Source organism: Dufourea novaeangliae, unplaced genomic scaffold (assembly GCF_001272555.1).
Source record: "Dufourea novaeangliae isolate 0120121106 unplaced genomic scaffold, ASM127255v1 scaffold165, whole genome shotgun sequence".
In the NCBI taxonomy this organism is placed as follows: domain Eukaryota; kingdom Metazoa; phylum Arthropoda; class Insecta; order Hymenoptera; family Halictidae; genus Dufourea; species Dufourea novaeangliae.
In genome coordinates this window covers 345,938-373,372 of record NW_015374045.1, presented here as the reverse complement: position 1 = coordinate 373,372, position 27,435 = coordinate 345,938, and the positions used below count along the sequence as shown (strand labels likewise).

Genomic DNA, 27,435 nt, shown 5'->3' with positions numbered 1-27,435 from the left:
TTTTGTGATAAGATTTCTTCTTGAATAGACCCTTCACACATAATTATTTTATGTGAGAATGACGATCTTAGATACTGCTGATTTTTACTATGCATCATTGTGCCCAAATCTGCCGTCCAGTGGGCACAGTTTCATGGTCGTTAAACGGTTAACAAGATTAAATAATTGTTCGCCAAGTGTCTACTCATTAAAGAAGAAATATAATCTTGTTATAAATATTGGAATTTCTACGTTCAGTTGATCGAAAATAACGAAACACTGTTTTTTCTTCTATTTGTTATTCGAAACTCTTTATCCAGATAACGAAGTCAACGACAATGACTACCGTTCGAGAAACATACTAGAAATTTATCGTATCTAGAACTAGAAATTTCTCCGACCCGTATGGAACACTTACCAATCAATGATTTCGATTAAATTAAACAGTATCTACATCTGGGGGTAAAGCGATATTACATTCGGTTCGCACAATTCTACACGACACTGTTGTCCATTCGGTATTCGATCGTTAGTATACGCCGGGCGGAAGTTTAGCCGAACATTTTAGGAACAGGCTACGTAGTCGACCCGTTCAATTCGCGCGATAGAAGCACGGAGTTTAGGAGACCACCCTTCGGCTTCGATGGCTCTTCAACCCCTTCCAGGTGGTCGCGTCGGGCCTCTCCTACCGCTCGACTGCTCCGTGAACCGATCTCGGGCACGGACACACAGAGGAGAGGAACGAGAGCAGCCAGAAACAAGTCGAAGTGGGAGATCCCCCGTATCAATCTCTCCCCTGTCCTTCTCCTCCTTGCAACCCCCTCCCCCTCTCTGCCACTGGTGATCAACCCCCTCTCCTCTTCGTCGAGACGAGCCCCACCAACGTTCGCCGGAGGGGTCCCCTACCCAGCGCTATAATGAAAGATATTAACTACAATTTTATATCGAATTACCGCTGAAACACATTTCAAATTAGTTGGGCGTAGCCGCGCCACGAAGCGAAGGCGCCGTGGTCTCGGCGTGTCGGATTGGCCGGCTAGTTAGCGCCGCTCACGTGGATTGGTCGGCATTCAGAAGTGGAGGGGAACGGACAGGGCGTGCCGTAACGCCGATATGGCCGCCCAGGAGGGAGCGGAGGCGCCTGACGTTCGTTCAGTGCGAGGAGATCAGTCGAGGCAACCCGATGCACACGCACGCCTCGCCAAGAGTACGTTCCTGACGTCTGCCACAATCGGACGTGCACTCTCTCTCTCTCCCTCCCTTGCTCTATCACGGATCGTATTACAAAGTTTCCCGCGAGTTTCGAGGGCTAGCCCGTGTGTGCCCATTGTGGATCGTCTTCGTCGACCAGACGAATCGGTCGGTCGTGCGCGAGAATCACTAATCGAAGGTTTCGCTGGCAGGTGTCATTACCGTCGAAGGGTGACACGGGAAAATCGTTCAAGGACACACTCTTCTTCACGCCAGGATCAAAATCGTGGAATCGCGTTCGCGGAAATTGTCGCGTGTTTCCAAGGAATAGAAGATCGTAAGGACTAAAGTGGACCTCGAGAAGTTGTACGTGTGAGGAGTGATACGAATAAAGGACACCTGGATGTTTCGGTGAGCGGTGTGAGGCCCACGTACCGGAGAGTTTGATAAACCGGTTCGGGTGACTGTCCATTAATCGCCAGCGGCGCGATCCCTGGCGCGATCGTGGCCGGTCGAATATATCGAGAAAGTGTGTGTGTCTGTGTCTTTATCGAGAGGCTCCGTGGGTTGGCACCTCGAGGCTGCGCTGGTTCCTTGGCTCGATCGTGGTTTCTCGTTCACGGACCACGGTCGTCATAAGAGCGATTAACCCAGGGGGTGGGCTCGAAACGGCAACTTACAGCCTGGCGTGACATCGAGCCTTTAACAGCCATCGCGGGATTGTTTCGCGTGTAACACACTCCGGGTTCGGGCCGCGCATTATCATCGCGGGTGGAAAAAGCGAGAGGGAACCGTCTGCTGAGCATCGGTTGTCGCTAAGAAAAAAGGAGAGGAAAAAAAGTAATCCGTAATTAAACGGCCGCGGAAAGGGAGAAAAAGGAAAGCGGAAATGGCCGACGGACTGGCTGTTACGCGTGGCAATTATGTTAAGTGGCCAATTAGCAATTAACCAAGGAGACCAACGAAGCGGCCCCTTAATTGCGGCCGGGACGAAGAAGACGAGGAGGAAGAAGGTGCCGGCGGAGGCGGAGCGAACCAAAGGAATCGCAAGGTGCATCGTCGCGACCATCTCACGCGCCATTTCCTCGCGATTCACGCGTCGAAATCGACCGGAGGATTTTCGGCGAGCCCGATAGGATTTGCCCGTTGCAAGCCGACCACACGGAGGACACGCGAAAACGAAGGAAGCCTTTTCGAACCCGATTATTCCCGAGCGAACGGAACGTTCGATCCATAGGAATGTTGGTAACGTCACGGGGACAGACACCGATGGAGAGGGCACCGTGGCACGGGAACACAGGACCCGATACGTGCAACAGTGAAGTGTAGTTGCCGTTGAGAGGTTTCGGTGACAAAAAAAAGAAAGAACAAGCAAAAAGAAAATAACGAGTTACTGACCCCGAAACGCGACGCCGTCACCGTCGACAAGATTCTGTCTCCCAGGTACAGGGCGAGTCCTGGGGTGGCGACAGAGGCACCTGCAGGTGCCCGTAGCCCGAGGGAACCACCTACGTGTACCGTGATGACGGTCCATCATCATCAGAACCACCACGTGGCTGCTCTGAGCGGCGTCACCGTGGCCAATAACGGTGGTCTGAATCTGAGCAGGATGTCCGGCCTCGAGGCGCACAGGCTGGAGAACATCGTCGAGAGGAACGGGGTCAGCGTGGAACGTTTGTCGAACGGTCTCGACGGCAGGAACAACAATCACGGGAATAACAATGGTTTGGAGCGGGGCGACGCCGCGACCACGATGCCGCAGAGATCGCGATTCATGATCACCGATATACTTAGCGGGGCGTCGAGCAAGATGAACCATCAGGCAGCCGGTATGCAGACGCAGGAACCACCCGGGAGCCCGCCGTCGACGCCCAGGGATCTGAGCGTCAGGCATCAGTCCAGGACATCCTTGAACAACAGCAACCTCGACGAGGATAGCGACGCGAGTCATCACGACGGCGCTTCCGTTACTTCTAATGGTAAGCGGTCAATTATGTTTCTTATCGCGGTCTCTCGTCGCCGGGCCGAGTGGGTAAATATTTCCGCGAAACCAGTCAGCGATTAAGTCGTTACCATGTAATGGGATGTATACATATGTATATAGGTATATTTGTATATCAGGCTGGCGACCGAGATTCGAGTATTCGTCGCGTACAAGAGGCAAACGATCGTCGACGGTTTGTTAATTGTACGCGTCAGAAGAAGCAGAACGAGACAAGGAATCAGGGGGTAGGGGGAAGGAAGAAGGAGACGCGAAATTAATTTAGCCAAGTCGGTTTGTTCAACCTGGCCGCTCCCGCGTGGACTTTCACGGAGGTGTCAAGGACATTTATGGGGCGGACCATCCCGACCGGATGTTCCACTCGGACCGGGATCGTGTCGGGGCCGGGACCCGTCGGTGGTTGCGAGCGACGAAACGCGACGCGTATAGTACGTACCTACGAGAGGGGCCGGGTACGAGGATCAGATATTTCCCGAGAGATAAAAGATCCTCTTTTCTCTCTGCCGGGCAGCCCCTCCTCTGTCCCGACATCGTTTAGGAATTCTAATGGTCTCAAATCGGGCCTACGCCGCTCGAACGCTTTAATTATGTTACCCTCATTTGTTTCATTCAACTTCTCTACCTGAAACGGCTGTCCTTCTCTCTCTTCTCTGCCAGGGACGATCGCTATCGAACATGGTTCACAATGTATTCTCGATTAATTTGTCTTGCCGCGTACGATTACCCGTTCCCAATATTCTATGACCGTCGAAAAGATTCGCCGATCGTGAAATACACTATCGGCTGAAAGTATGGGACCACAGTATATGATTAATGGAACGGTAACTCGTTATTCGGTTACGATATAATAAAAGTTACGGAATCAGTACTTGTGCAAAATCGTTTGCAATCAATTATAGCACATTGCAATTTATCACATCTTTGTAGAATATTATTTTTTTTCTGTCGTTAATTATCAGACCTGGTCCCATACCTTTGGTCGGTAGTTACCTCTGTATGGAATCACATTCTTGTTTTTCGAACAAGAGCAACGACGGTATACGAGTGTCGATGCCTTGCAGGTTATCCATTAATTTTTTTCCTTTCGACCTATCGCGACGTTTAACCCGTTGCCTTTCCATTAAATGACCGATCCTCGCGACTGTCGACCCTTAACGACGCTGATCCAACCAGCCGTAATCGTCCTGTGATCGATTCTTAGCTTTCGAAATCTCGATAGAACGGCGTGCGCGCGCGGTTTTTAACGATCCGGCGATTCTTCGTTTTCGGCGTGTCCCCTAATTAGAGGGCCACCGTGTGGTTTCTTGGAGCTAATGGAATCCTGAGCAACGATTACCGCGGAGCGGTCAGAGCGGATCGTTTCGACACTTCCGTCGATTATATTTCACTGGTCCCCCTCCTCTTTCCCAATGTTTATAGATTTTTCGTTGTTTTTGTTTCCGTCTAATTCGTTCTGTGAAATTACACACGGTGGTATCTCGTTCCATCGTTATTGTTTGTCCAAACAACGAGTCGCGCGGAAACGGGACTTCGTCCCTCATCGTGTTATTGGACACTTTAAACGAGTGTCGGTGATTAAATGTTGCCGCGGCCGATGTTCGTCGAGTTACGATCATCGGCGAGGAAAAAACGGTAATTACAGCCATTTGTCAGTTTCCAGCTGCCTCGGCCGAGAGGAGGGCCTCCATTGACAAGAGAGGCATCGGGTCGAGAGTACAGCTAATACCAATCATCTCGAAACAATTTCCGTCAATTTACAACTCGCCGGTGGTTTTTTTTTCTCTCCATCTCCTCCCCTCCACCTCTACCCCGGCGCACCGCTCGTCGTTCCCGTTTCTACGTGCCCCGGCGCGTCGATCGACGTTCCACGGCGCTTTCCTTCGAGGCTAAGTTCATACGCTTACATCGTAATCGGCTTATTTCCCACAAAAAGTACATTAAGAACAATTACGCGCATGACTACGGCTACGTGATTAGAGACACGGTCCCGGAGCACTAATACCGCTTCTGATTGTGAGAACCGAGAAGAGACCAGGCAACGTACAAAAACTCGAAGGAATCTGTTATCCCTCATCCATCGAACAATTACTTTCTTTGGGAAAGTCCACCACCGGAGGCCGATTCTTTTTCTAATAATAGGGGGAGGGGAGCTGGAATTCCGTGGAATCATGATACTCCGTTCGGTACGCTAGGAAGAAACAGGTTCTTCTTCTTTACTTTTTTTTTTTATAATAATCGATCAAATAGACACTGCACGCCTGTGATTTTTGTCTCTTAACTTTGATCGGGACTTCATACCATCGAGATCTTGACGAGAACGTTCTATCCGTTGCTCGTTCGTCAATAAACCTTGATTACAATGTATCTAACAAGTTGTCACTTGGAAAATCGCGAGAGTCACGATACGGTGATCAATAATATCGGTGGCGAAACGAAAACAGTTTACGATAATACGACTCGAGCAGTCCATCGGTTCTTGTCCCGATGGCGATCCAGCCGTGATTTAAAAGCCTGGAATATTCTTGCGAGAATAAAAACAAAAAAAACTAAACTATACGCGTCGCGATAAACCAGGCAAATGTCGATGGTTTTCCCTCGGAGCAACTTGTGCTCGACAGCGTTATCGGTCGCGGTTAACCTCACGCGGACTAATCGTCGTCGTCGGACGCCAGCTAAAGAATTAATGAAGCCCAATTAGAAGGAGTAACGGGCGTTGTAATTGCCGACGAACACGCTTTACGGATGATTGAACCGGTGATTATACACGATCCATCCTCTCGATCTATCAAACGCTTTCGACGCTGAACATCGTTTCTTTTGATACCGTTCCGTGGCCGCCGATCAGCGGAGTTTCGTTTTTTTTTATCCACGCACACGGGGTTGACGCGATCTCTCGCTCTACAAAACGTCGCTTCGATAATTATTTCTCGGCAGGGTGATGCTACTCACGGGGACAGGATGTTTATCGACGGTTGTTTTCCCGTTTTCTCTCTGTCCACGGGAAAACACGTCCGCGACTGTTTGAATACGGACGTCGAGCATGGAGGAATCGCTTTAATGTTCGGAATAAACGCGCGTTATCGCGACGTCGACATCCCCGTTGCGGTTTCGTGTTCACGTACCTATATACATATCTAATCTCGCGGGAGTAATTGTCGGTGTCCCGCGTGCACACACGTTGTCCACCTTGCTCGTTCAATCCAATAAAGAATTAATGAAAGCCAATTAGGAGGAGTATAACGCCGATGTAATTGCCGTCGGACACGCTCGCTAGCGCGCCCGCGCGCCACCCGACAATTCTCCCGCGATCAATCGTAGATTTTCATACGACCCCGCGGTTCGCCTACCCCCACGTCGAGCACGACAACGAACAACAGAATCGTACGAGGATTTGAAAAGAATATTTCATACCGTGGACAACCAACCTTTCCTCGTAACTTAGGAAAAAAGGGTAAAGTGTCATTCCTAAACGGGTCGATTCGAGGCGTATTCGATGATTGTCCAACGGTATACCGGTGTCAACGTTCCAAAGGGAAAAAAAATGCCTGGAATACCCGGAATCTCGGCCGCGGCGTCGAACACGGAGAGAAGTTTTTCGGGGCGCGTGTACAAATCGTTTGTAATCCGCTTATGAAGCCAACATTCGTCCTCCACCGAACCCGCCATTGTTGGCGTGTGGGCTCTCAGTGGATGATTCTAGGGGGCGAAGGGTGAGAGAGGGGGATTCACCCGTAGCCAGTTTCACGGCCTTTAGCACGGCGGAGATCCCGACTTTTCGCGCACGACTAATCCGAGAACCGGAAATGATTGGCAACCGTTTAGATCTCGGCGAGGATTAGGAATTCTATAAGAGAGCCCACGGCCGTACCGCCGCCGAGACGAAAGCGACTTCGACTTTTAGCGGTGCTCTTCTCCCCCCTTCTTTTTTTCTCTCTCTTTCTCTCTCCCTGTGCTCGCGCATGCCGAAGGTATGAGTACCTACACCTTGACAAACGAGAACCGGCTGTCAGCGTTTTGACGAGACTATCTGCCCAGGATTAATCCGGTGCTCTCTCCGGATCATCGGGAGCCAGCGCGTCGTCCTGTATGGCGCGACGTCAAAGGGAATCGCGGGCCACCGAAACGGGTATTCTTCGAGGAGAAATGTTCGAAGGGTGTAACGTACATCGAGGAACGTTGCACGCTTGGGAAGGAAATATGTACGATTTGGTATCGCGCGTATCTATATCCCGAGTAACGTTCCGTTTCAATCGGAAGCCCCGTTTTTCGATGATCAACGAAGCACCCCTAGTCGTCGTTTACGAATCGATAGCACACGATTTACGGTTCACCCGTGTGTCGTCGTGGTTGTCACGTAACGAACATCGGGATCAATCCTATTGTTCTTCAAATAGCTGGTGTGTAAAGGTGTGTACGAGGCCGAATCCATCAGGATTTCCCTAAACATTTCTATACATATACACGTCGAGCATTCGAACGACAGTAGCGCGCGCGTCGCGGTGGGTCTGTCGTTGGGATTCGCGCGGTTGCTTCTCCACTGTTTTCTCTTTCTCTCTCTCACGCTTTTAACGAGATTCACGAACGGGAATCCTCTTAGCCGGCTCGTCCCGGCGTTGACAGTGCTGACCTCGCTTTGCACCCACCCTTAAAATGGTAACTTCCACTGTTGTTTATCGCATTCGCAGTCCACGGATCGTAAAGTGGTCGTCCAGACGGTGTACGTATAACCTAACAAGCGAATCATCCGTGAAGAGAACGCGGATCGATCTACGTGCTCGAGTTCCACGGGAGATAATATTGGATATCGAAAGAGGATACCGTACCAGGTAGAACAGAATGGTGCGTTATAAAACGACAATGTCTCTCGATTGTCGACGAAAGATTGCTACGTTTGTTTTTATATTTTTTTATTTCTTTCGTTTCACTGGAAACTTTAACGACTCTCGGATACCTACGCGATCGCACACGCGTATCCCGAAGCGAAGTTAATCGGGTCAGGGGTGCATGGTATTGTTTCAGGTATGGCTGACTATCCGCGAACGCTGGAATAATTAATCATGCACGGTTAATCTAACATCGGGCCGCTTTGTAAACACTGTGGACGGTTTGCACGTGTGTCGGGACTTAGACGAACGATAATACACCACGATTGTGTGCCCACTCTAATGATCCAGTCGTTTATTGTGGATACCGCGCGTAAATCTCACGGACGTTTCACGGCCGGTAATGTGAAGCAAACAAAACCGATTTCACCGGTTCCGCGCTGGATTATCTAATAGATTCATGGAACTGGTCGGCGAATTAACGGATCTCGACGTTCCCATCTACCTTGTCGATAAATATATCGGGTATCATTTCGAACGATCAATGTCCCGATTCTACAAGCTATACCAATTCGAATCTCGCGCTGCGGACGAAGCAAGAAAAAAAAAGAAAAGAAAAAGAACAGAAACCCCATTCGTCCCTGTCACCGCAGTTAATCGTCGCTGCCACCTTTCGTTTGCCGAAATTCCCTTCCACGTAATAGCGGCCAATGCAGTCGCAATTAACACGCGAGCATAGTCACGAACCCCCCGAGCCACCCACACGAACACCAGAGGGGGGAACCGTGTACAAGCGTTTGAGAAACAGGCACAAGAAGGTGGACACGTGTATACGAACCGTCCCACCCCCCTGGAGCCCACCGTTGACGACTGCTTGGAGGCCACTTGGCGAGTCGCTAACACGACTTTTGCGTGACCAGGCCGGCCTTGATGTCAGAAGGGCCGACTTTCGGTGTTGCTAGACCAGGCCACGGGAGTCCATGCGCTGGCAGTACCTTCCATCGACTGTACTATTTTCAATTCTGTCCATTAACGGTGGCCTAATCCTCGAGAACAATTTTTAGGAAATGGTCAAGAAAAACAAAAATGTATGCAATTGTTGTATGCGTAAGGATCTATGGCGATTCACAGACACGATTAAGATAAAGACGATGGAACGTTCTTGTAGAAGATCAGGGGCTCTTATTGGTTTTCAGTCAACGCACCGGACAACATTCGCTTTGCCAATATGTACAAAGTAAATCCGATTTGAAGTTGAAGCAGCAAGTCTAGACCACTTCCCGAGTCGGCTACTCGCAATTAGGGTAAGCTAGCTCTCGTTGTCGTACGCTCCCCTAGTCCACCCCGTGCGGGGTGTGTGTGTGTGTCCTCGTTTCACCCTCTGTCTTGTTCCAACCTTTTCACTGTCAACAACCCCGTCGAGGGCCGTCTCTTCTCGCGATCGAATTAATCCCCCTCAATTCGTGATTGGAGGAAGGGGGATGGATTGTTCTCGATGATTTCCTGTTTCGGTTATTCGCGATTTCGGTGATTTTCCCGATTACAGGTACGTCAACGGGAACGAAAATATCTGCGGTCGCGCGGAACCGTGTAAAACCTACACCGTGTCCCAGCTAATTACACTCGGGACCGATCGCACCGGGGCACAAGTGGCCGTATATATACCTATTCACCGGCCACGCGGAATGCACCCGTGAAATTCGAGAAACGCGCCTCGTTATGCACCCCGCGGAAACCTTAGGCACCGATAATTCGATCTGACAGTAACTCCCGATTGCGTTTTTCCCTATAATGTTTCCACGGTGCGCGACAGATCATTGTACAGGCCGACACTCGACACCACTCTGCGCGCATGTATGTGTGTCCTTATTCCGCCATCGTGATCCTTAAAAATGACCGCGAACATTTTCAGAAATCGAACCGAAACGAACTATTCTAGGTTCTGAAAGCTTATTTTCAAGTCGTCGAGAGTGGTCTCTCGATGATATTCAGACGACAGGTTTTGTCCCCCTTGAAAGTGTCGATATGCAAAGAACCATCGGTGTGACCTGTATACGTTGTACGCTAGACACTAATTTGACATCATCGTTTCGGTTGAGTTTGTTTTCGAAACTCTCGCCGGCAGTTTGTTCTCCCTCCCTACCCCCCGGGGTGACTGCAAATAGAGTGGGCAGGCAATAAAACGTTAGCCCTATAACATTATCCCCCCTCGGTGTACTCTGCCCCCGAAAAGGTGGCGACACGGTAACACAATACAGAAGAGGGGTCAGATTCCTACCCCTTGACGGGGACCGCCGCCGCCCTTCTGCCACAATGCAGAGAGGGGTGCGTGCACACGGCGGCGAACTATGAAAGGATAGCCCCGTACGACATGGGGCCAAGCTGGTAGGTGTGACTGGAATTGGAAAAAGTAAATTCCTTCGCATCCTGAACGATTTTGACCTTTTCTCTACCCTCTTTTCGATATACATCGATATTATAATAGACTCACTGGAATATTAGAAATAAAGGGAATGTAATAATCATAGTTAGGGGTATGCTACTTACAGTTTCTTGTATTTTATTAACACTCGAACTATCGACGACAAACGCGTATCTATTTCGATCGGTCGACAGAACGTGACAAACTTTTAAAAATTTACAAATTTATAAATTAACTAGACGAATTTCATATCGTAATAAAAGTTGCGAAAGATCTGAGAAAATGTATTGTCGTAACATTTTAATCATCGTTATAAGAGTGTACTGAGAAGTCATATTACCGACGGAAGAGGTATTTTGTAGAAACAAAATATACTCGCAAGAGACGATCGTTTATATAACCGAGAGACCCTGGGGTTGATCGTGAACCGTTCAATCGAGGTCCTACTGTATATTCGAAGCGTCACTTTATCGGTACAATCGCCCTCGCTTCCGCAGCTGTGCGAGAACAAATTGAAAAAGAAAAACATACACTAGTCTTTCGATCAGACCGCAATGGTGCACGATTACGTCAGTGGTAGCCTCGAGTCAGCCGGACAGATCGTAAAAAACTTGGATATAATAAAAAGTTTTGCAAACAGTTGCCTCGCGTTGCTTTATGACCGACGCAACCGGGCAGAAATGGGTGGAAAGGAGCAGGGTAGGAAACGTGGGGGGTAGGTGGAGCGGGCAGCGGTGGCAGAAGGGTGAAAAGTCCGTGTCGGTTCCTCCACCATTGTGTGTCTCCCCGGTTGAGTCGCGATTTTCATTTGCTTATTGCTTTGTTTCGCCGCGCTGGCACACCGGCTAACCGCCCCCCTACCCTCTGTGCAGGTGTGTGTTTTTACCCGCAAAGCTGGCGCAATGCCGTTAACATTCCACGGAATGTAGATGTAAAAAAGAAAGCCTCACGTAACAATCCGCAATAAAAAGCGCGGAGGCGCGCGGGAGGCTGCACGATCGCGGTCGGCGGTTCCTCGATGGGAACGGGCACGAAGCGTCTGCGTCGTCGGATTTCCGATTTCTTAATTTCCCCCTTTGAAAAACTCTTTGTTCGACGGTCCTCTATCTATCTTCCCCTTCATTTTCTGTCTCTCGTCTATGAATTTCAAGATTAAACGTGAGAGGACGGGAAGCACGATTTCTTCTCGATGTCGTTACACGAGGGGTACGTTGCAAAGCGTCCGTCTCGAAACGATCGTTCGACGCTGATACGTATTTCTCTTGTTTTTCATTCTCTCCGCCAGATGAAAATGTAACCTGGAATGCTTGGGAACGCACAGTTTACGACTGTTAATTGACGCCTCCTGAACCGCGACTGGTATAGATCGTGGACAGGATAAGTTTTGACATACCCCCGTCGTCGTTCCTAATTACAGAGCTGTTGTAACCCCCGTACGAATAATAATCCTTGGCGACTACGTATATACGTAGTCGTATAAACGATTAAAATTTTACAGAATCCATGGTGCAACTATCCGATTCCGTATCTCGGAGCTGCAATTTTGATTTTAATCAGGTATTCCAGTGGAACGATGAAAATACGCGTGGTTGCTCTCGGCCAGGACGTGCAAGAGGTCCTTCGAGTGTAGCGTTCAGGTCCCCCTTGCTGTAATCGCTTGTACATCCTGCAGGTGTCGCGTTTCGTTGTAAAACAGGCAACGTTTGGCGTGAACCCCAGTCGAAGACGATACCTGCCCGGTCCGGGTGACGTGGTTACGTCCATGGTTGGCACTAATTGCGGCAGCGAATAATTGCTCGATAAACATCCTGTTAATCTCACTTTTATGTTCCATACATTGTACCGCGTCGTTGCCTCGTAGCACGCGAGGCCCTCGTTTTCCGTCTCTCTCTCTCTCTCTCTCTCTCTCTCTCTCTCTCTCTCTCTCTCTCTCTCTCTCTCTCCCTCTCTCTCTCTCTCTCTCTCTCTCTCTCTCTCTCTCTCTCTCTCTCTCTCTTTCTAGCTCGTGACGTGAAACACGACAATTTTCATTGGTGCATACACTCCGTGTATCCGGTGTCTGACGTCGTATTTCTGACGACTATTGTAACAATTACCCGTACGGACGTAATTAAAGAAACGCAACTTCGTCGTACAATCCTCTCTACCCTTCCTTCCTTTCGACCATCGGGTTCGTTAAAATGCTCGGCTCTCGTTAAAATTTTGAAAAAGAATCCTCGCGAATAAACGCGATTCTATCTCGTGGGCCGGAATTATTATGGATCGTTCTTGGAGTAAGTTCGCGGGCTGACCGATTTCTTCGGTGGAGAAGCTGCGCGCAAGAAGAGGAAAGTTCGGTCGAGGCCGCCGTATGTCTCGTGGCAACCGTATGATGTACGATGTTTGTTCGGAAAGTATCTCGGTCGAGACCGAAAGAAAAACTGGATGAAACTCCGTGGCATTATGTAATGGAAACAGGTGGCGAAGTTGAAAGAATAATGTCTGGTGACCAGAAGAAAAAAAGGAAGCGTAGGTACCTCGAGAGATGCTTTCAGGAATCCTCTTCTGGATAGGTTCGTGGAAGTGTTCTCGCGTGTCGCGAAGACTCGTGATTCATTCCACAAAGCATGTTAATTCCAGCGAGCATTTTTCTCCTCTAAACTCGTGTACTGTTTCGATTCCATCGCGGATCACACATCGCGGAAACCGTTTTCCCCGAATCCTCCCTTTTCAGAAGCATCGGCTCCCATTACACGTCGAGGCAAAGTGAAACACACAAAGCGTGGGGGGAGGAGGAGACGGTCTCGTAAATACGCCGCGCGCGAGCTCACGGATAAAGCTTCGAACCGGGTGGTACGTGCTGTGCAAGTAAGCGCTGGAAGAAACCTAGAAAACGTACTTTTCCACGGGAAGAGAGGGAAATAAGAAGACGAAGGAAAAGGAAAAAAAAAGGTAGCACCGAGGGAAGACGACTGTTTCGCGATGGTTCTCGAGTTACTTGAAACTCTCTGCGGGTGGGGATGTCGGGGGGTGGGTGGGGGGCGGTGGAAAAAGTTCCAGTCCAACGTCTTGGAAGTGTCTAAAAAAGAGAAACTCCGTCGGTTGAGACCCGGGACTCTAAGTGTATCACATAGTAAATTTAGTTTTCCAACCTCCGTTTCCACCGCGCCCCAGGCCCCCCACCCACCTTTTTCTCCCTCCCTCGTGGCTCGACCTCCAGCCTCGAGAGTCGACGCTGTCTGCGATGAAATTCCTTCCCCGTGCCTTTCCTGAGGGATCGTCGGCCATCTTTGCCAATATGGCGGACCCAGGTCCTGGATCCGTTCGAGCGAATCTGGCCGATCAAACGGAGGCTAAGAGCCACGCTTTCGTTCGAGTTAACTCAATCCTACTGGGCTCTCTACCACCCACCACCCCCAACCACTCCCCAGACCTACCCGTTGTGCTATCTCCCTCAGGTTTCTATCTTCTCGCACACCTACTCCGTCTTTTTCTAGACTTTCCGCGTCGTTCTCCCCTGCTGTATCCCTCCAGGTTCGGTCCGCGCCACCCACGGACCGTTCCAATCGATGAGCTCGCGACAACGGCCCTTTAGATACTTTTAGAAGCCCGCAGAGCATCTCCTTCCTCCTCCAAAGGGGGTTGCCACCCCTGATCGGTCCCCTGACGGGATTGCCTTGAGCCGAAAGAATCTTTTGCTGTTTCATCGGGGGGGTGGGGGAAGAGACACTCTCTATCCGCTTGAATTTCACCTGAAATAAGGTACAGGTACGTGTACCTACTCGATTTTCATCCCAAGTTCTCGGTCGGTGGAATACATACTAGCAATCCGTTTCGAACTCTTAACTATGGCGATAGAATAACATTACAACGGGATTCGAATACGTTACGAAATTTCCACGTGGATTTGAATACCTTTCGATCGTCCACCGTAGACCGTGTGAATGATTTTTCTCTGGGTAGATGTTTCCAGGGGCTAGAAAATTGCGTTTCTACGAGCCACCGCCCGGGCCGCGATGGAAGAAATAAAAGGAGCGGCGTTAACGAGATTCGAGGGGGATGAACCGGGGACACGGGCCGTGGATTGGCGTGCGTACGTGAGTGTCCCAGCGTCAGATTTGATCCGGGTAGAACCAGTGTACGTTTGTGTGTGTGCCTCCGCGTGTGTATGCGTGGCGGCGAGGAGAAGCGCAACTTGCCGACGTGTATATCGGGTGTAATCGGTTTCCTCGGGGAATCCCACCCTCTCCGTGGGTGCCGGCGAACATGGGGGGGTATAATTTGCGGCGTCTCGACGCGGCTGCGTGGTCCAATCCGCGATACCAGCCAATCGGCTCACGGCTGCGCGATGCTCCGACTGAGAACAAAAGGATCTCCGCCGATAGAGAGGCGGCCGCGATATCGTCCATGCGGGGACCAGCAAAAACCCAGAGGCACCCGCGCGCCGGCATCGATTACTTCCCCCCTACGGGGCGCAATAAAGCCTCTCTCTTCTCCGACGAAACTTCGTCCTCCTCCCCCATCCCTCACCCCCGCCCATTCCCGAAACTTGCATGGAGAATCTCTGTGTTTACTGTTCGCCGTTAGGGAAGGAGGCTATTGGTTGACCTCCAAGGGTCGTATGCAGGGTGTATCACGGAATACAAAGCACTGCTAATCCGATCTCTCTTTAACTCCCGTGCCCGTCCCAGTTTCATCGGGTATTTTAACCGATTTAAATGATGAAAGTAGTTACAGTCTCTGGAAGACTCGATCGTTCTCGTAGACGTTGGAGAATGACTCGAGGACCTTTCATGAAGTCGTGTAATAAAGAACATTGCTCGGATTTCCAAACGAGAATTTAAAACGAATGTTCACCGGCTTTTCCAGGCGGCAAAGAGGACGACCCGAAGAGCTCCTCGTCCAGCACGCTGAGCTCCGCGCAGAGCAAGAAACAACGCAAGGCCAGGACCGCGTTCACGGATCATCAGCTGCAAACGTTGGAGAAGAGTTTCGAGCGACAGAAGTATCTGAGCGTGCAGGACAGGATGGAATTGGCGTCGAAGCTGCAGCTGACCGACACCCAAGTCAAGACGTGGTACCAGAACAGAAGGTAGGATTAAAAATCGCGTGGAAATTTATGATATAGATACACACCCACGGTTCGACGGATTACGGCTGTCCCACGGTGACAATAGGGGGACGGTGGATAATCCCGAAGAATAATAAACAACCCCCTCGCGACAGACGAGACGACACCCAAGACACATTAATAGGTTTCTCGAGACAGACGACGCCGGTCGAAGAATACACTCGTCGAACAGGTTGCGTGTATAAACAGACTCGAAGTCGAAGTACAAATTGTTTAACCCTTTCGTTGCGACAAATTCAAACGTAATCGACGTGTGGCGTATAGTCAAACTTTTCGTTAGTGACAACTGGACTGCGGATATTTATACAAATATCAATTTTAGGGGACTGATTTAGAAAAATTGCGAATCTAATAGAGTGTTTGTTTCGATAAGACTTCTTTGGGATTCATCAGAAAATAATAAACTTGGTAAATTTTATAAAATGTCCACCGCTACTCTGTTTTAAACGACGGTGTATGCGATAATTGCATAAAATCTGAAAATTCACGCGGTGATCGGTAATTGCAACAGTGTGCTTTTATAAATCATGCCAATACCAAGCGCGTTTGTGGTTTGAACGCCTGCAGGCTCCAACAGCGTACTCCGAGCAAAATTTCAGAATGTTTATAGGCGGCAACAGCAGCGAAAGGGTTAACAGCGATCGGGTAAACGCCGAGTCGGACTTCTTCGTGCTTGAATGGGTCCCCGAAAAAATGAGGGGAAGCACAAATAAGTGGGCGAAGCAAAAACCATTGTTCCGGCCATTTAATAAAGCCCGTCCCGTGAGAGTCTCTGAAAAGAAACGTTGTCTGGTTGCTGCTTACAAAAGAACGCGCGAATCACCGTGTTCCCGGGCGACGCATCGCCCCTGATAAATGAAAACCGGGGGTCTTTTGAATGGAGAGGAACTGAAGATTGACTCTGTAAACGCCGCGGCTTGAAAGGAACGATAAGAAACCGATCGTGAAAAAGAGGGCTGATCGATCGGACGGGGCCGTCGGTCGACATTTTCGTTACTTTGTGCATGTCAATCCGCGCGCGCGCGCGCGCGCAGGGAGATGGCTCCTCGTCATGGACGCGGAGAATCGTGGGCCGGGGCCTCGGTCTTTCGTGACGGCGCGTAACGAATCCGTAAATGGAAATCGCGGTGGCCAACAAAGGCGCTGTTTACGTGGTTAAACGCAAGAGGATCACCACAGACCTGGTTCTCCTCGGACCGGAGTATCTCGAGAGTCATGTAACCTCTTCGGGGCTTGGGTCTTCGGGCGCAAACATCGGTAATCGCGGTAGCGTGAACGATCGTTTAAAAAACCGAGAGCCAGGCCCAGTAGGTTTTTGTTCGTGACCGTTCATTTTTACACGTAACGGAATTTTTGCACTGTCTCGAACTGGAATTCAGATTTTGGCAACTCGGAATGTTGGATTGCACTTGGTTTCATTCAAGACTGATAAAGGATTGGAAATTCGTTTCTTTTTTAAATACGGGGTCATGATCGAGCCTTTTAATCTCGATGAGCAAAAGAGGGATTAGGTTAGACGGTGGTAGAGTCGATTTCAGGGATCCTCAGCGGCATCCTTTGTGCCCGAAGAGGTTTCTACCGAGTCATTCAGTGGCGCCTTGCAATTCCGTTCCTGTCGATACCTCGTGTCCACCTATATTTCCCTCGATCATCACGCTTGTTAGTCACGAGGATCCTGATGGTTGGGATCCACCGAGGAAAATTAAAATCGCGCACAGAGGATTCTCTTTTCGGCAACGCTTCGCCACGCTCTAGTCTACAAAGAACGTTCCTCTGTCCTAGGGTGTAACATTTCACTCTACAGCTTCTTTGGTCCCGTTAGCGACCCCCCTCCCTATAGCATCTCGCGGGATCTTCAACGATAGAACGAGAATTTCTAATCAAAAGGTGATTCAATTAACATTAGACTGTGTCGAGCCTTGCATTTTAATCCTCGGCCATTGAAATACCTTACAGTTAGGCAACGCTACCCCTTTACCATCAAATCATCGTGGACACTGCAAAGACCTGGGACAGGCAGTCTCATAGAAAATATAAATTTCAAAAGAATATTCAAGCACAGAGCTCGAGAGAGCGAAGACGGCGAGGAAATTAGTTTCTCGATGCTACAAACGGGTCCGAGAGAGAGAGAGAGAGTGGGCTGGTTGTGTCCGCCGGAAGACGGTTCATTTTCCACGCTGGAATTTCCGTCGAATTTTCGTGAAACGACCCATCCGCCACGGGGAACGGCTTCACGCCAATTTTCAACCCCGTCTTTAAACCGGCTTCAACGTTCTTAGGGTGATTAGCCCCGTTCCCGGAACACCCGCGACTCCGGTGACTACGCGACTTTCACGGCCGTTTCAGTTTGGACAAGCGGCCGATCAAAGAAAGGCGAATCGTTAATGAGGATCTGGAGGGGGGGGGCGGGGGAGACCATAGTGGATGCGCCACCGTATAGGCATGGCCGGAGAACGGAAACAGGGGAACCAGAGGAGGGCAAGAGACCCGTTCCCGCCTAAAACCGTGCCATTAGACTGTCAATTACGTGGCGAGCGAACGGTCGTAATGACAGACGCCGACGTTGTCAGCCGGTTGCAACCCCGGCGGAGAGGACCGTGCGGCTGCATTTCGGTGGCTCGATTTTTCAGGTCTAATTGCAGACGCTGCTCGTTTCGCTGCCGTACCCGCCGCCGTTTCACGCTTTTATCGGCCGGGCTAGTTCGTGATTCGCCGTCACACACGCGAGTGAAACGATCGATCCATGTGATCACGCTATATCGCGTTCACCGGGTAGGCAGTAGAACCAGGGAACCGACCAAGGGTCGAACCGGATTAATCAGAGTCGACTACGATGGGACAAACGACCAAGAGGTGTGTGTATACGCGTGCCATGATTATCGCCGGTTTCGGACCCAGGGATATACCAGAAAGGACCCGGCTAAAGAGACCGCAAAAACCCCCGGGAAAATTAGTGACGCTCCTGTCCGTCGGGTTCTTAAGTGCCCGCTTAAACTTTTGTTGCTCCGTACACGGTGATGCTGCTGCTACTGTGGCTGCTGCTGCAGTGACTAGGCGCCTTTTGCGCGGAGGCGCCGACCACACCTCGGGCGCCACGCCGACGGATTTCGTGTCCTTTTTCTCCGAGAATCCACCCCTCTCCCCACTGGAGGAGAATCACGCTGTTTCACCGGGGACGAACGGTTATAAACCTTCCCCCTCCGATGCGTGTCATTAATTCCTCGTTACGTTTTCCCACCCCTACCCCCATACCGTGAAAGTTAAGTACCGCGATTAAGACCACTTATTCATCAACATGGAAAAATTTCCATCGAACTCGAAAAGCCGCGAACGACGAAATATCGGCGGAATCGATCCGGTTAACGAGGCTATCCACGTGGGTAAACGTAGAAAAGGAAAAACCGGATGGAAAGGGAGCCCCCCCCAGGTAATGAACGCCTCCAGTGGATCGGTGTTTAGACGCCTGCTCGGAATAACCGTTTAACGCCGCGCGAACTTCAAGTCACGGTGATTTTCTTTCGCGGCCGTAAAACGTGCTTTCCTCGGAATCGATCCACGGCTAGGAAAATTACGCGTGTTCGAACCGCGATTTAAAATCTTCCGGACGGTTTTTCCACGTAGTTGCCGCCCCCGGTTGGACGAAGCGTGCGCTAGGACTCGGTTATTTCGCAGTCATTAGGCTTACGTTACGTTGCCCCGCGAGCAGGTCGTCCCTACTTACCTACAGGCTAATTGCGTACACGACCGTGGTGTCCAGAGAGGATTAGGGAGAGAGACAGGTATCGCCTAAGCGTGTGCCACACGCTCTCAGTCTTTAGACTCAGCGTATGTATACTTACACAGACGGATTCTAATGAAACGTGGCGCTCGCGCGGTCGTGTGCTCGTTTATGTAATTCGTGATGGGCTTATCCGTACGGACACGTTAGATTTATGCGTTCCGTGGCGGATTTATCGCCGCCACCCCGGCGCGCACGCGGGGGAAACCTTAGCACCGCAATTAGCTCGAATATCCACGGCCTTAACCCCCCCCCCCCCATCCGTACGACATGTATTTCGCGGACGTCATTTTATTCGGTTAATGAAATTTCCAAGCTAAAAACGTAGAAAAACGATCGATGTATCCTCATAGTAGACTGAACGAACGATAAGGCATTACAGTAAATGTTCGATTAACGCCCAAAAGTTATCGTAGAAATTGTGTCAATTCGTGAATTACATTTCGGACCGAGCCTCCAGTGTTGAACCCTCTTACCAGTGGAGACGAAGCAAAAGTGCATTTCACGTAGAGATCTCTCCGAGCAGTTATCGAGAATTTACTGTAACTGGTAAGGTTGGCGGAGTAACGAGAAGGTTAATTGTTCGCGAATGAAACTGAATGAAATCGACAGGGTAGGGGGAAACCGAGTCATCGTTGAAAATGGAATGGCTTGGAGGGGATGATATTGTGTAAGAAGCAGTGTGCTCGATTGCGAGAAGGGAGATCGGAGCACCGCGACGTAGAGGCAAAAGGGGGAGGAGCAGCCGCTCTCTCGGTAGCGATTTCAAAAAACGTAAGTCGAGCTCTGGAAAGCAGCATCGAGCTACCGCATAATACTCTAGAATTACGAGTCACGTCCCGGGGGCAGGATTCTCTCGCACGCACACGTTGAATACTCCGGTGGAAGTGCTTATGGGATGAGGACGCTGGGGCGCGTACACATGGAGGACGCGACTCGCATGATGACAGTCGTGAAAAAAACAGAGGCGTAAATGCTCGGGGGTATCGTCGAACGAAGAGAATAATTAATCCTTCGTTGTTGCCCTACGATTAATAAATAAGGAAAGATACGTTAAGTCTCGTTTAAACGAAACCACCAATATGGAGTAATGATCGCGAGCAAAATGAAGAGTTTCGCGCTCGTTACACGGTATCATCAACTCTACGTACCTACGCTCGAATACTTTACTACAAGACAATCTAAAAGCGATAAGTCGTAGACCCGGATGATTAACTCTAGAGGATTACACGCGTAACGAGTCTCCGCGTGGCGACGCCGTCGAGAGATAGCTTGCCGTTAACGCACAGGGATGAGCAAAGAAGTTAATGGTCAAAGAGAGTTCTCGTTCTGTCGCAAAAGGCGTTCCACGCGCATTGTTACGTTGCCTATTTTCCTTAATTACAGAATTAATTGTCGAAGACAGCCCGAGATAATCCGTGGAGAAAGTACTCGTAAATATAGCAATTACGACGGCGCGGTGGATTGAAGTTACACTTCCCGTAGTGGCGAACGCGAGGAAGAACCGAGCTACTACGCTCGGAAAGGCGATCTGTTAATTAGAGCCTCGCGCGTGCAAAACATTTCCATTGAAACAGTAAATTAGGTGCAAATTTTACCGCGGGATCGAGGAAAAGAAACTGTCGGGAGAAATGCAGAAAAGAAACCGCCGGTTTTTCCTTATACCCCCCTCCCCCTTGTTTTTCGCCGGTTTTTGCGGCGGTGGCGACGCCGTGCACAATATGGCGACATCGCTAACACGTTGTGCGCGATACGTCGGAATCGTGAGAATCCCGGGCCCCGTTGTTTCTTGAGGCTTCTCGACACCAGCCGGAAGAACACACGAGCTTCCCACGCCTCTAGTAAACCGCTTTATAACGGATCGTCTTGATTTCTCGGCTAGTCAAACGCGCTCGTTTCGACGAAGGATCTTTTTCCCCTGTTCAACGTTCACCAACCTGCCCCTCCTCACTCTCTCTCTCTCTCTCTCTCATTCTTTTCTCCATGGTCACCTCGTCCCGCCTCATCGTAGCAGCCGCTCTTTCTCCCCAGGTCGTCCGCGACGTGATTCGAGAAAAATTCGTGTCACGAAACCTTCTCGGTGCCGGTGATCTCGTGTTACGATTTCAAGTACACGCCGTCGCGGAATTTCACGAAATAGCTAGAAAAACGAGGCTAATCGGCAGTCCCGCGATAACCGGCCCCCAGGAGGGTCGGCGAGGGGATTGTTCGCGGCGTATAACGATCTATTTGCATGCGCTTTTGTCGGCCCATAATGCGCCCTGTAATACACGAGAGCGTTCGGTTTTCCCGTCTAAAAATACGAACTAGCGCGGTAATTTCGCCTCGTGAAAGCGGTGGGCTCGAATCGCGATTTTCTCGGCTCGTTACCCGCCACCCTCCATGGATCACAATTTTCGTAGATTTGTTTATCTTTAACGGGCGTGTGCAGAGCCGTGGTTCGCGGAACCAGGTTAAAATCACGGGGAACTGTTATGTAAATTCGTCTCTGGCCGGCCTGAAATACTTTCCGCGGCTTCTTTCACCTTCTTCCCCTGTGTAGAACTTTCTCTATTTCGAATGGTTACTTTCCATTTATGTTCTTCGTTTCGTTTGTTTTAATTCCGGTGCGCTCACTGTTTTGTGTCGTGCCCTGTGCACTCCGAGAACTGGTCCCGTTTGTAATGGTAGTAATTGTTGGAGCAGGGTAAGAAAAGAACATAGGGCAACGGTTCAATAAGTTCACGTATGATACAGTACTTTGGAACTCGTTTTATCGACACGTGTTATTGATACGGCTGTCTTTTTACGACTGTACCGTATATCACATTTGAATTTCACGATTACAGTTAATTTTGCGGTTGGATTCTACATTGCCGACATTAATAGTAATATACGGCTGGGTGATACGCAGCCAGTCAGCCAGTCGGTCGCACAGACACCGATCCCGTGGAACATGTGTCCCAGTCGTGGAGTCAGTGAGGCGAGTAATAATTTAAAAATATGTCGCCCTATTCACCGCTACTTTTTCTCTGTCTCTGTCGCCATTATTATCGCGACCGAGGCTCTGGCAGCTTGGGTGCATTAGTGTCGCGCGGGGCTTGGTAACCGCAAAACCACCGACCAGTCTCAACGACCATTATAAATGCATTAACTCTCTCTCTCTCTTTCTCTCCCTCCCCTCGTCGATGTTGTCTGTCCTCCCCCTTTCAACCACGCATCGGTCGCGTAATTTTCATTCTTTTTCTTGCGTATCCTTCGTTGATTTAAGTAAACTGCGTCCCATAACTCAGGCCCCGGTTAAACGCTCGACATTGTCGGGGGACGGAAGGTTTCGTTCAAGAAACTCACCGAAGAATTCACGACAACAAGAGCAAGAGAGATAGATAAAGGCTTCGATCAAGGTAAATCTCACCGAGAGTCACGCGGAACAACAACAGTCCCCCTCCCCCTTGGCCACCCGTTCCATCGTCTCTGAAAAGTCGACGATCATTAAGCACCCGATGGAAGCGATCGTTACAGTTTCTTAACACTTCTCTGCCCCTCTACATCCCCCTTTTCACCCTTGGTTGTATTCGAGCAAGATCGAAGCAGCCCTCGGGTACCTCTCGAGAACGATAAATCAATGACTCTTGCTCTTTCCGCCACTACTTCCGACCCCTTGCGTTCTCTTCTTGCTCTCTCTCTCTCTCTTTTTCTCGCAATTTCTCCCTTCAGCGGTTATTCAATGCCGATACAAAGAGCCGGCAGGGCAATTAAGGGTGTTTTAGAGTGGCTGCACTCGAAAATGACCGGCGCGACCCCTAGTCGACGGTGGGGGTATTAAAAAACATTACTCATCACATAATCGCACGAGTGGTTTTCATTGCAACTTGTCGTTTCCCGTCCTCTCATCCTTTCCCTGTCACTCTCTCCCTCTCTATCACTCTCCACCGTGTCTCGTTCTCTTGTGACTGTGCATCGGCCGGGTCTCCTTTTCTCCGGCGTGCCAGCAGAAAAATGAGAAATGATCGTGGCTCGATTCACAGGGCCCCTGTTTAAAATTCATGAACGATTTTACTGCTACCCCACTCCCCACCTCTATCGTCGACCGTCACAAAAGCCCGAGAGCAGGGGGGCATATCGCGAGAGAGTGGCCCACATTTTCGACGATCCGCACCGTTACCGTGCGAGAGAGAGACAACTGAAGAGGTAGGAAGGGGGGTGGGGATATGCACCCCCTGAAATATATTAATTGTCGAATTTTCCGTGCGAGTTGCATATCCGTTAGAGCCGCTTTGTCCCTTGCCAGCCACGGATCTCCTGATTATTAATTACCTGACAACGAACTCCATCCCCCCCTCTCAACCCCTCTCGTCCACCGTCCAGTGAAATTCGCGGCGGCCTCGTTTCGAAGGGTTATAGTCACGGATTTTTTTTTTTCATTTTAATTTTTCATCCCACGCTGCCGGTTTTTATGGAAAAACGTAACGAATGTCCCTGCAAGCGGTCGACGGGGACACTCGCTCGTTAATTATCGTCCCGAATTCCACGAAACGAGCACGGAGGGGGGATCGTCGGCCTTTTAATCGAGAGAGGGTGGCCGTGTAGCCGCGGAGCTGATTTATCATCGGGATAATCGCGACGTTTGACGACGGCCAGTCGACAGGCTCGGTTGGCCGATATTTTATTGGCGATTTCGCCCTGTGCCAGCTCGTCGCCCTTATCGGAATTTTCTAATTACTCCGCCGCCGGTTAATTATCGCACGGGCGAATCGAGTGATTGGTCGATCGATTTATTCGGACCGTGAAGCCCGATTAAACGGGGATCGTTTACGCGTATAACCGGCGTTAATTACAGGAGCTTCGACCGCAATCCAAAAATTATTTCTTCGTCGAGTCCGCCAAAGGCCACACGATATCGGGCTTTTTCTTTCCCTTTTCCACGTTTCCTTTTTCTCTTCTGTTTTCTATCCACGATTTACTGTTCCATCCGCGGACAATAAAGCGTAACATTACGTTTACAGTAATAACAAACGCGTAATGCTCTGTAACTCGAGCGAGAGAACTAAATCACAACGTGTCGCTTTGAAACATCAGACTGGCAATTCTCCTCTCCGCTCTTGAATAATTGCACGCCGCGCAACCAGTTGCGTAATTGATCCAATTGAAATACCATTATCATCCTGCTCTATCTCTCTTGCAGCCTTCTCTCCGTGTAATCGGAATTTCCACGGAGAATCTAGGGTTCGAGAGATTCGTTCTCTTGAAATGCGACGAATAACGAAACTTTTCCGGGAGCTGTTGCTTTCTGATCAATTGGAGACGCGCACAGTGCAAAATTCGTTATTATTTCTCATCGACTGGTCGATTTCCTTCTCCTTTATATTCGACTCTCAAAGTTGTCTCCGGCCCTGCCATTGGTCGATACCAGACCCCGAAACGGCATATCTCACGCGCGTCTAAGGGCGACTTCGCGTTCCCAGGCGAGACGTAGGAAGCGGCGCGCGTGGCATGATACGCGATGATTAGGCAGCGAAACTCCACGGGCTATTTGTTAGTATAATAAGCCCTCCGACAGTGTGGCCAACGTAACCACTTGCCGGCACGCCACTCCGTTTTAACGTAATTGTCCCAGATCGAGATTTACATACGTAAACGGAGATTGGAGAGAGAGTGAGAGAAAGACCGGGTGAAGTCGAGGATATTCCGGGAAATTGCAGGGAGCCATGAACAGTTTTTTGGTTTGACCCTGAATACCGTTGGAATTTTCACGACAATCGGATGCGAATAACGACTGCTAACGTTTAGGTGGACAGACTAGAAAGAGTATTTTTTCGCAGCATGCCCCTGAACGATATACAGTAAATCCTCTATGAGCGTTCGAAGGCTTCTCAGCACTGATAGTGATCAAGCTTGAAGTTCTGAAGTCAATGATATTTGTTTCAGCCGCATATGGTCATTAATTTATGAAATATTTCAAGTTCGATGTCGTGGAGCCTTCGAACACTCATCGAGGATTTCCTGTATAATACATCAATACGTCTTAACGATTCACGCTATATCGTCATTCTGTATGATCTTTTACACCGAACCAAGTAGAATCGAAGCAAGATTGATAAATTCTTTTCCCCCGTTGATTTTTCCAGAACGAAATGGAAGAGACAGACGATCGTTGGGTTTGAGATGATGGCCGAGAACAATTTCGCGGTGGCGGCGTTCCAGCAGCTGTACGGAAGCGCCGCGGCCGCGGTACCAGCGCATCCTGCCGCGGGACGATACTGGCCGTACCCGAGTGCCCACGCGTTACCAACCAACGGACTGTTCTATCAGCAAACATCGGCGGCGGTTACACTACAGAAACCTTTGCCGTACCGTCTCTATCCACCGACGATGATACTTGCACCGGGACCCAGCAATCCGCTGGGCTCTTTGACGGCTAGCTCAAGTTTGTCGAATCTGAGCAATTATTACAGAGACAGTCCGGAGATGGGCGACGGACGGGAGAGGGAGACGATGGAACGTTCCTCGAGGCAAAGGGACCGAAGCAAAAGTCCAGCGTTGCGGGACAGATCGCCGTTGCGAAAGGACGAAAGACTGTACGCGCCCACGATGGTTCAAGCGGGTTCGAGCAACAATCTAGGCACTCTCACAGCTAGCTCCAGTTTATCGAACTTGAGCAACTATTACAGAGACAGCCCGGAAGTGGCGGACGGCCGGGAACGAGAGAACAGAGCAGCCACGAGACAAAGGGACCGAAGCAAGAGTCCCGTTTTAAGGGATAGATCCCCTCCAATGCGCAAGGACGATAGACTCTATCCACCCACGATGCTCCAACCGGGACCCAGTAACACCATAGGATCGCTCGCGTCGAATCTGAGCAACTATTACCGAGACTGCTCGGATATAATCGACGGAAGGGAGAGGGAGACTATCAGCAAGGTCAGACAGAGGGACAGGAGCAACAGTCGCGATGGATCGCCGTTGCGGAGGGAGGACAGCCCTCAGAGTATAAGAGCGGACAGCGACGAGGAAAGTATACACGATATCTAGGACAGAGATGTCCAGGGATCTGTAGAGCGCTGTAACGTCGTGGTCGACGACGTTTCAATTTCGACTCGGGAGTTCGAATAATGTGTCCGAGACAGTAGAACGGGAAACCCTCGTGACGCGTATTCGGAATCCTTCCATAACGGAGCAAAGCTAGACGGTTTAGAATCGTCGTTTCATCGAGCAGTTTAGAGTCCAGTGTCCTGGAGTCAAGGTACGATTTCGAAGCAGAAGAACCTTGTCGGAGTCATTCCCGATTGTTGCGTATGTTACTAAACCGGCCGATTTCACGAGGTGGAACTGGAGAGGAAGTGACACGGCAAACGGGACATCCGGAGTTTCCCAGATAATGAGAATGCGCGAAGAGGAAGCGCCGTGCGGTTAACCAGAGCTCTCCGTGATTCGAACGTTTAGTGAACCATGCGCGGCGGCACGATGTATGCGATTAAACAGGAAGATAAAATAACTCCCACCAGTCCCGGAGAGGATCATCGGAGGCACCAAGTGACTCTATCGATTCGGAGCCAGAGAAAGGAGAAAAAAAGATCGAACACAACCGGAAGGGGATTTGTTCGCCGCCACGGATCAGGAATCGCGTGCGGACGGGTGAACAGTGAGATTTCGATCGGTAAAAGGTCGTCACTTTCCACGGTGTAAATAAAAAAAGAAAAAAAAAAAAGAAATTGTTCGCCCGTGTTCGAGGGGGGAAACGTAAACCATAGGTTAGAGAGCTAGACGCTCTAGACCTGGAATCGAGGACGGTTATACGGTCGCGCCAGGATACGAGCCAATCGCGTACGAACGCGAATATACAATTAATATGACATTAGGGGGGACCTGCCTGCGGGGGAACGAAATCTAAAATGACACGAAATTACCGCGCAGGGTCGCCCGTTCAAAAGAAAAAGAAACGTTGGAAAAGAGGGGACACGATGGGCGAGACAGCTCTCGATCCCTGGCGAGCGGGCCCCTGAACTATTCAAATGGTCGAGCGTATCTCGTTGGTCCCCGACGTAACCGACAGTTTGCTCGATCTTCCGAGTGAAATACGCGAAGAAATTGACCGATCGCCTGTTGTAAATACGATACACGACTTTTCAGCCACGCGATTCGTCGCGGTCA

The 27,435-nt window shown here is 50.0% G+C and overlaps 1 protein-coding gene across 1 annotated transcript; it reads left to right on the top strand.

The window, feature by feature from the left end:
* Positions 1-2,692: 2,692 nt before the first annotated feature.
* Positions 2,693-26,418, top strand: LOC107189615 (homeobox protein B-H2). The gene is made up of 3 exons (XM_015578182.1): positions 2,693-3,149; positions 15,266-15,488; positions 25,413-26,418. The coding sequence occupies exons 1-3, from the start codon at positions 2,693-2,695 to the stop codon at positions 26,314-26,316; spliced, it is 1,584 nt and encodes a 527-aa protein (XP_015433668.1). The 3' UTR covers positions 26,317-26,418.
* Positions 26,419-27,435: the final 1,017 nt, after the last annotated feature.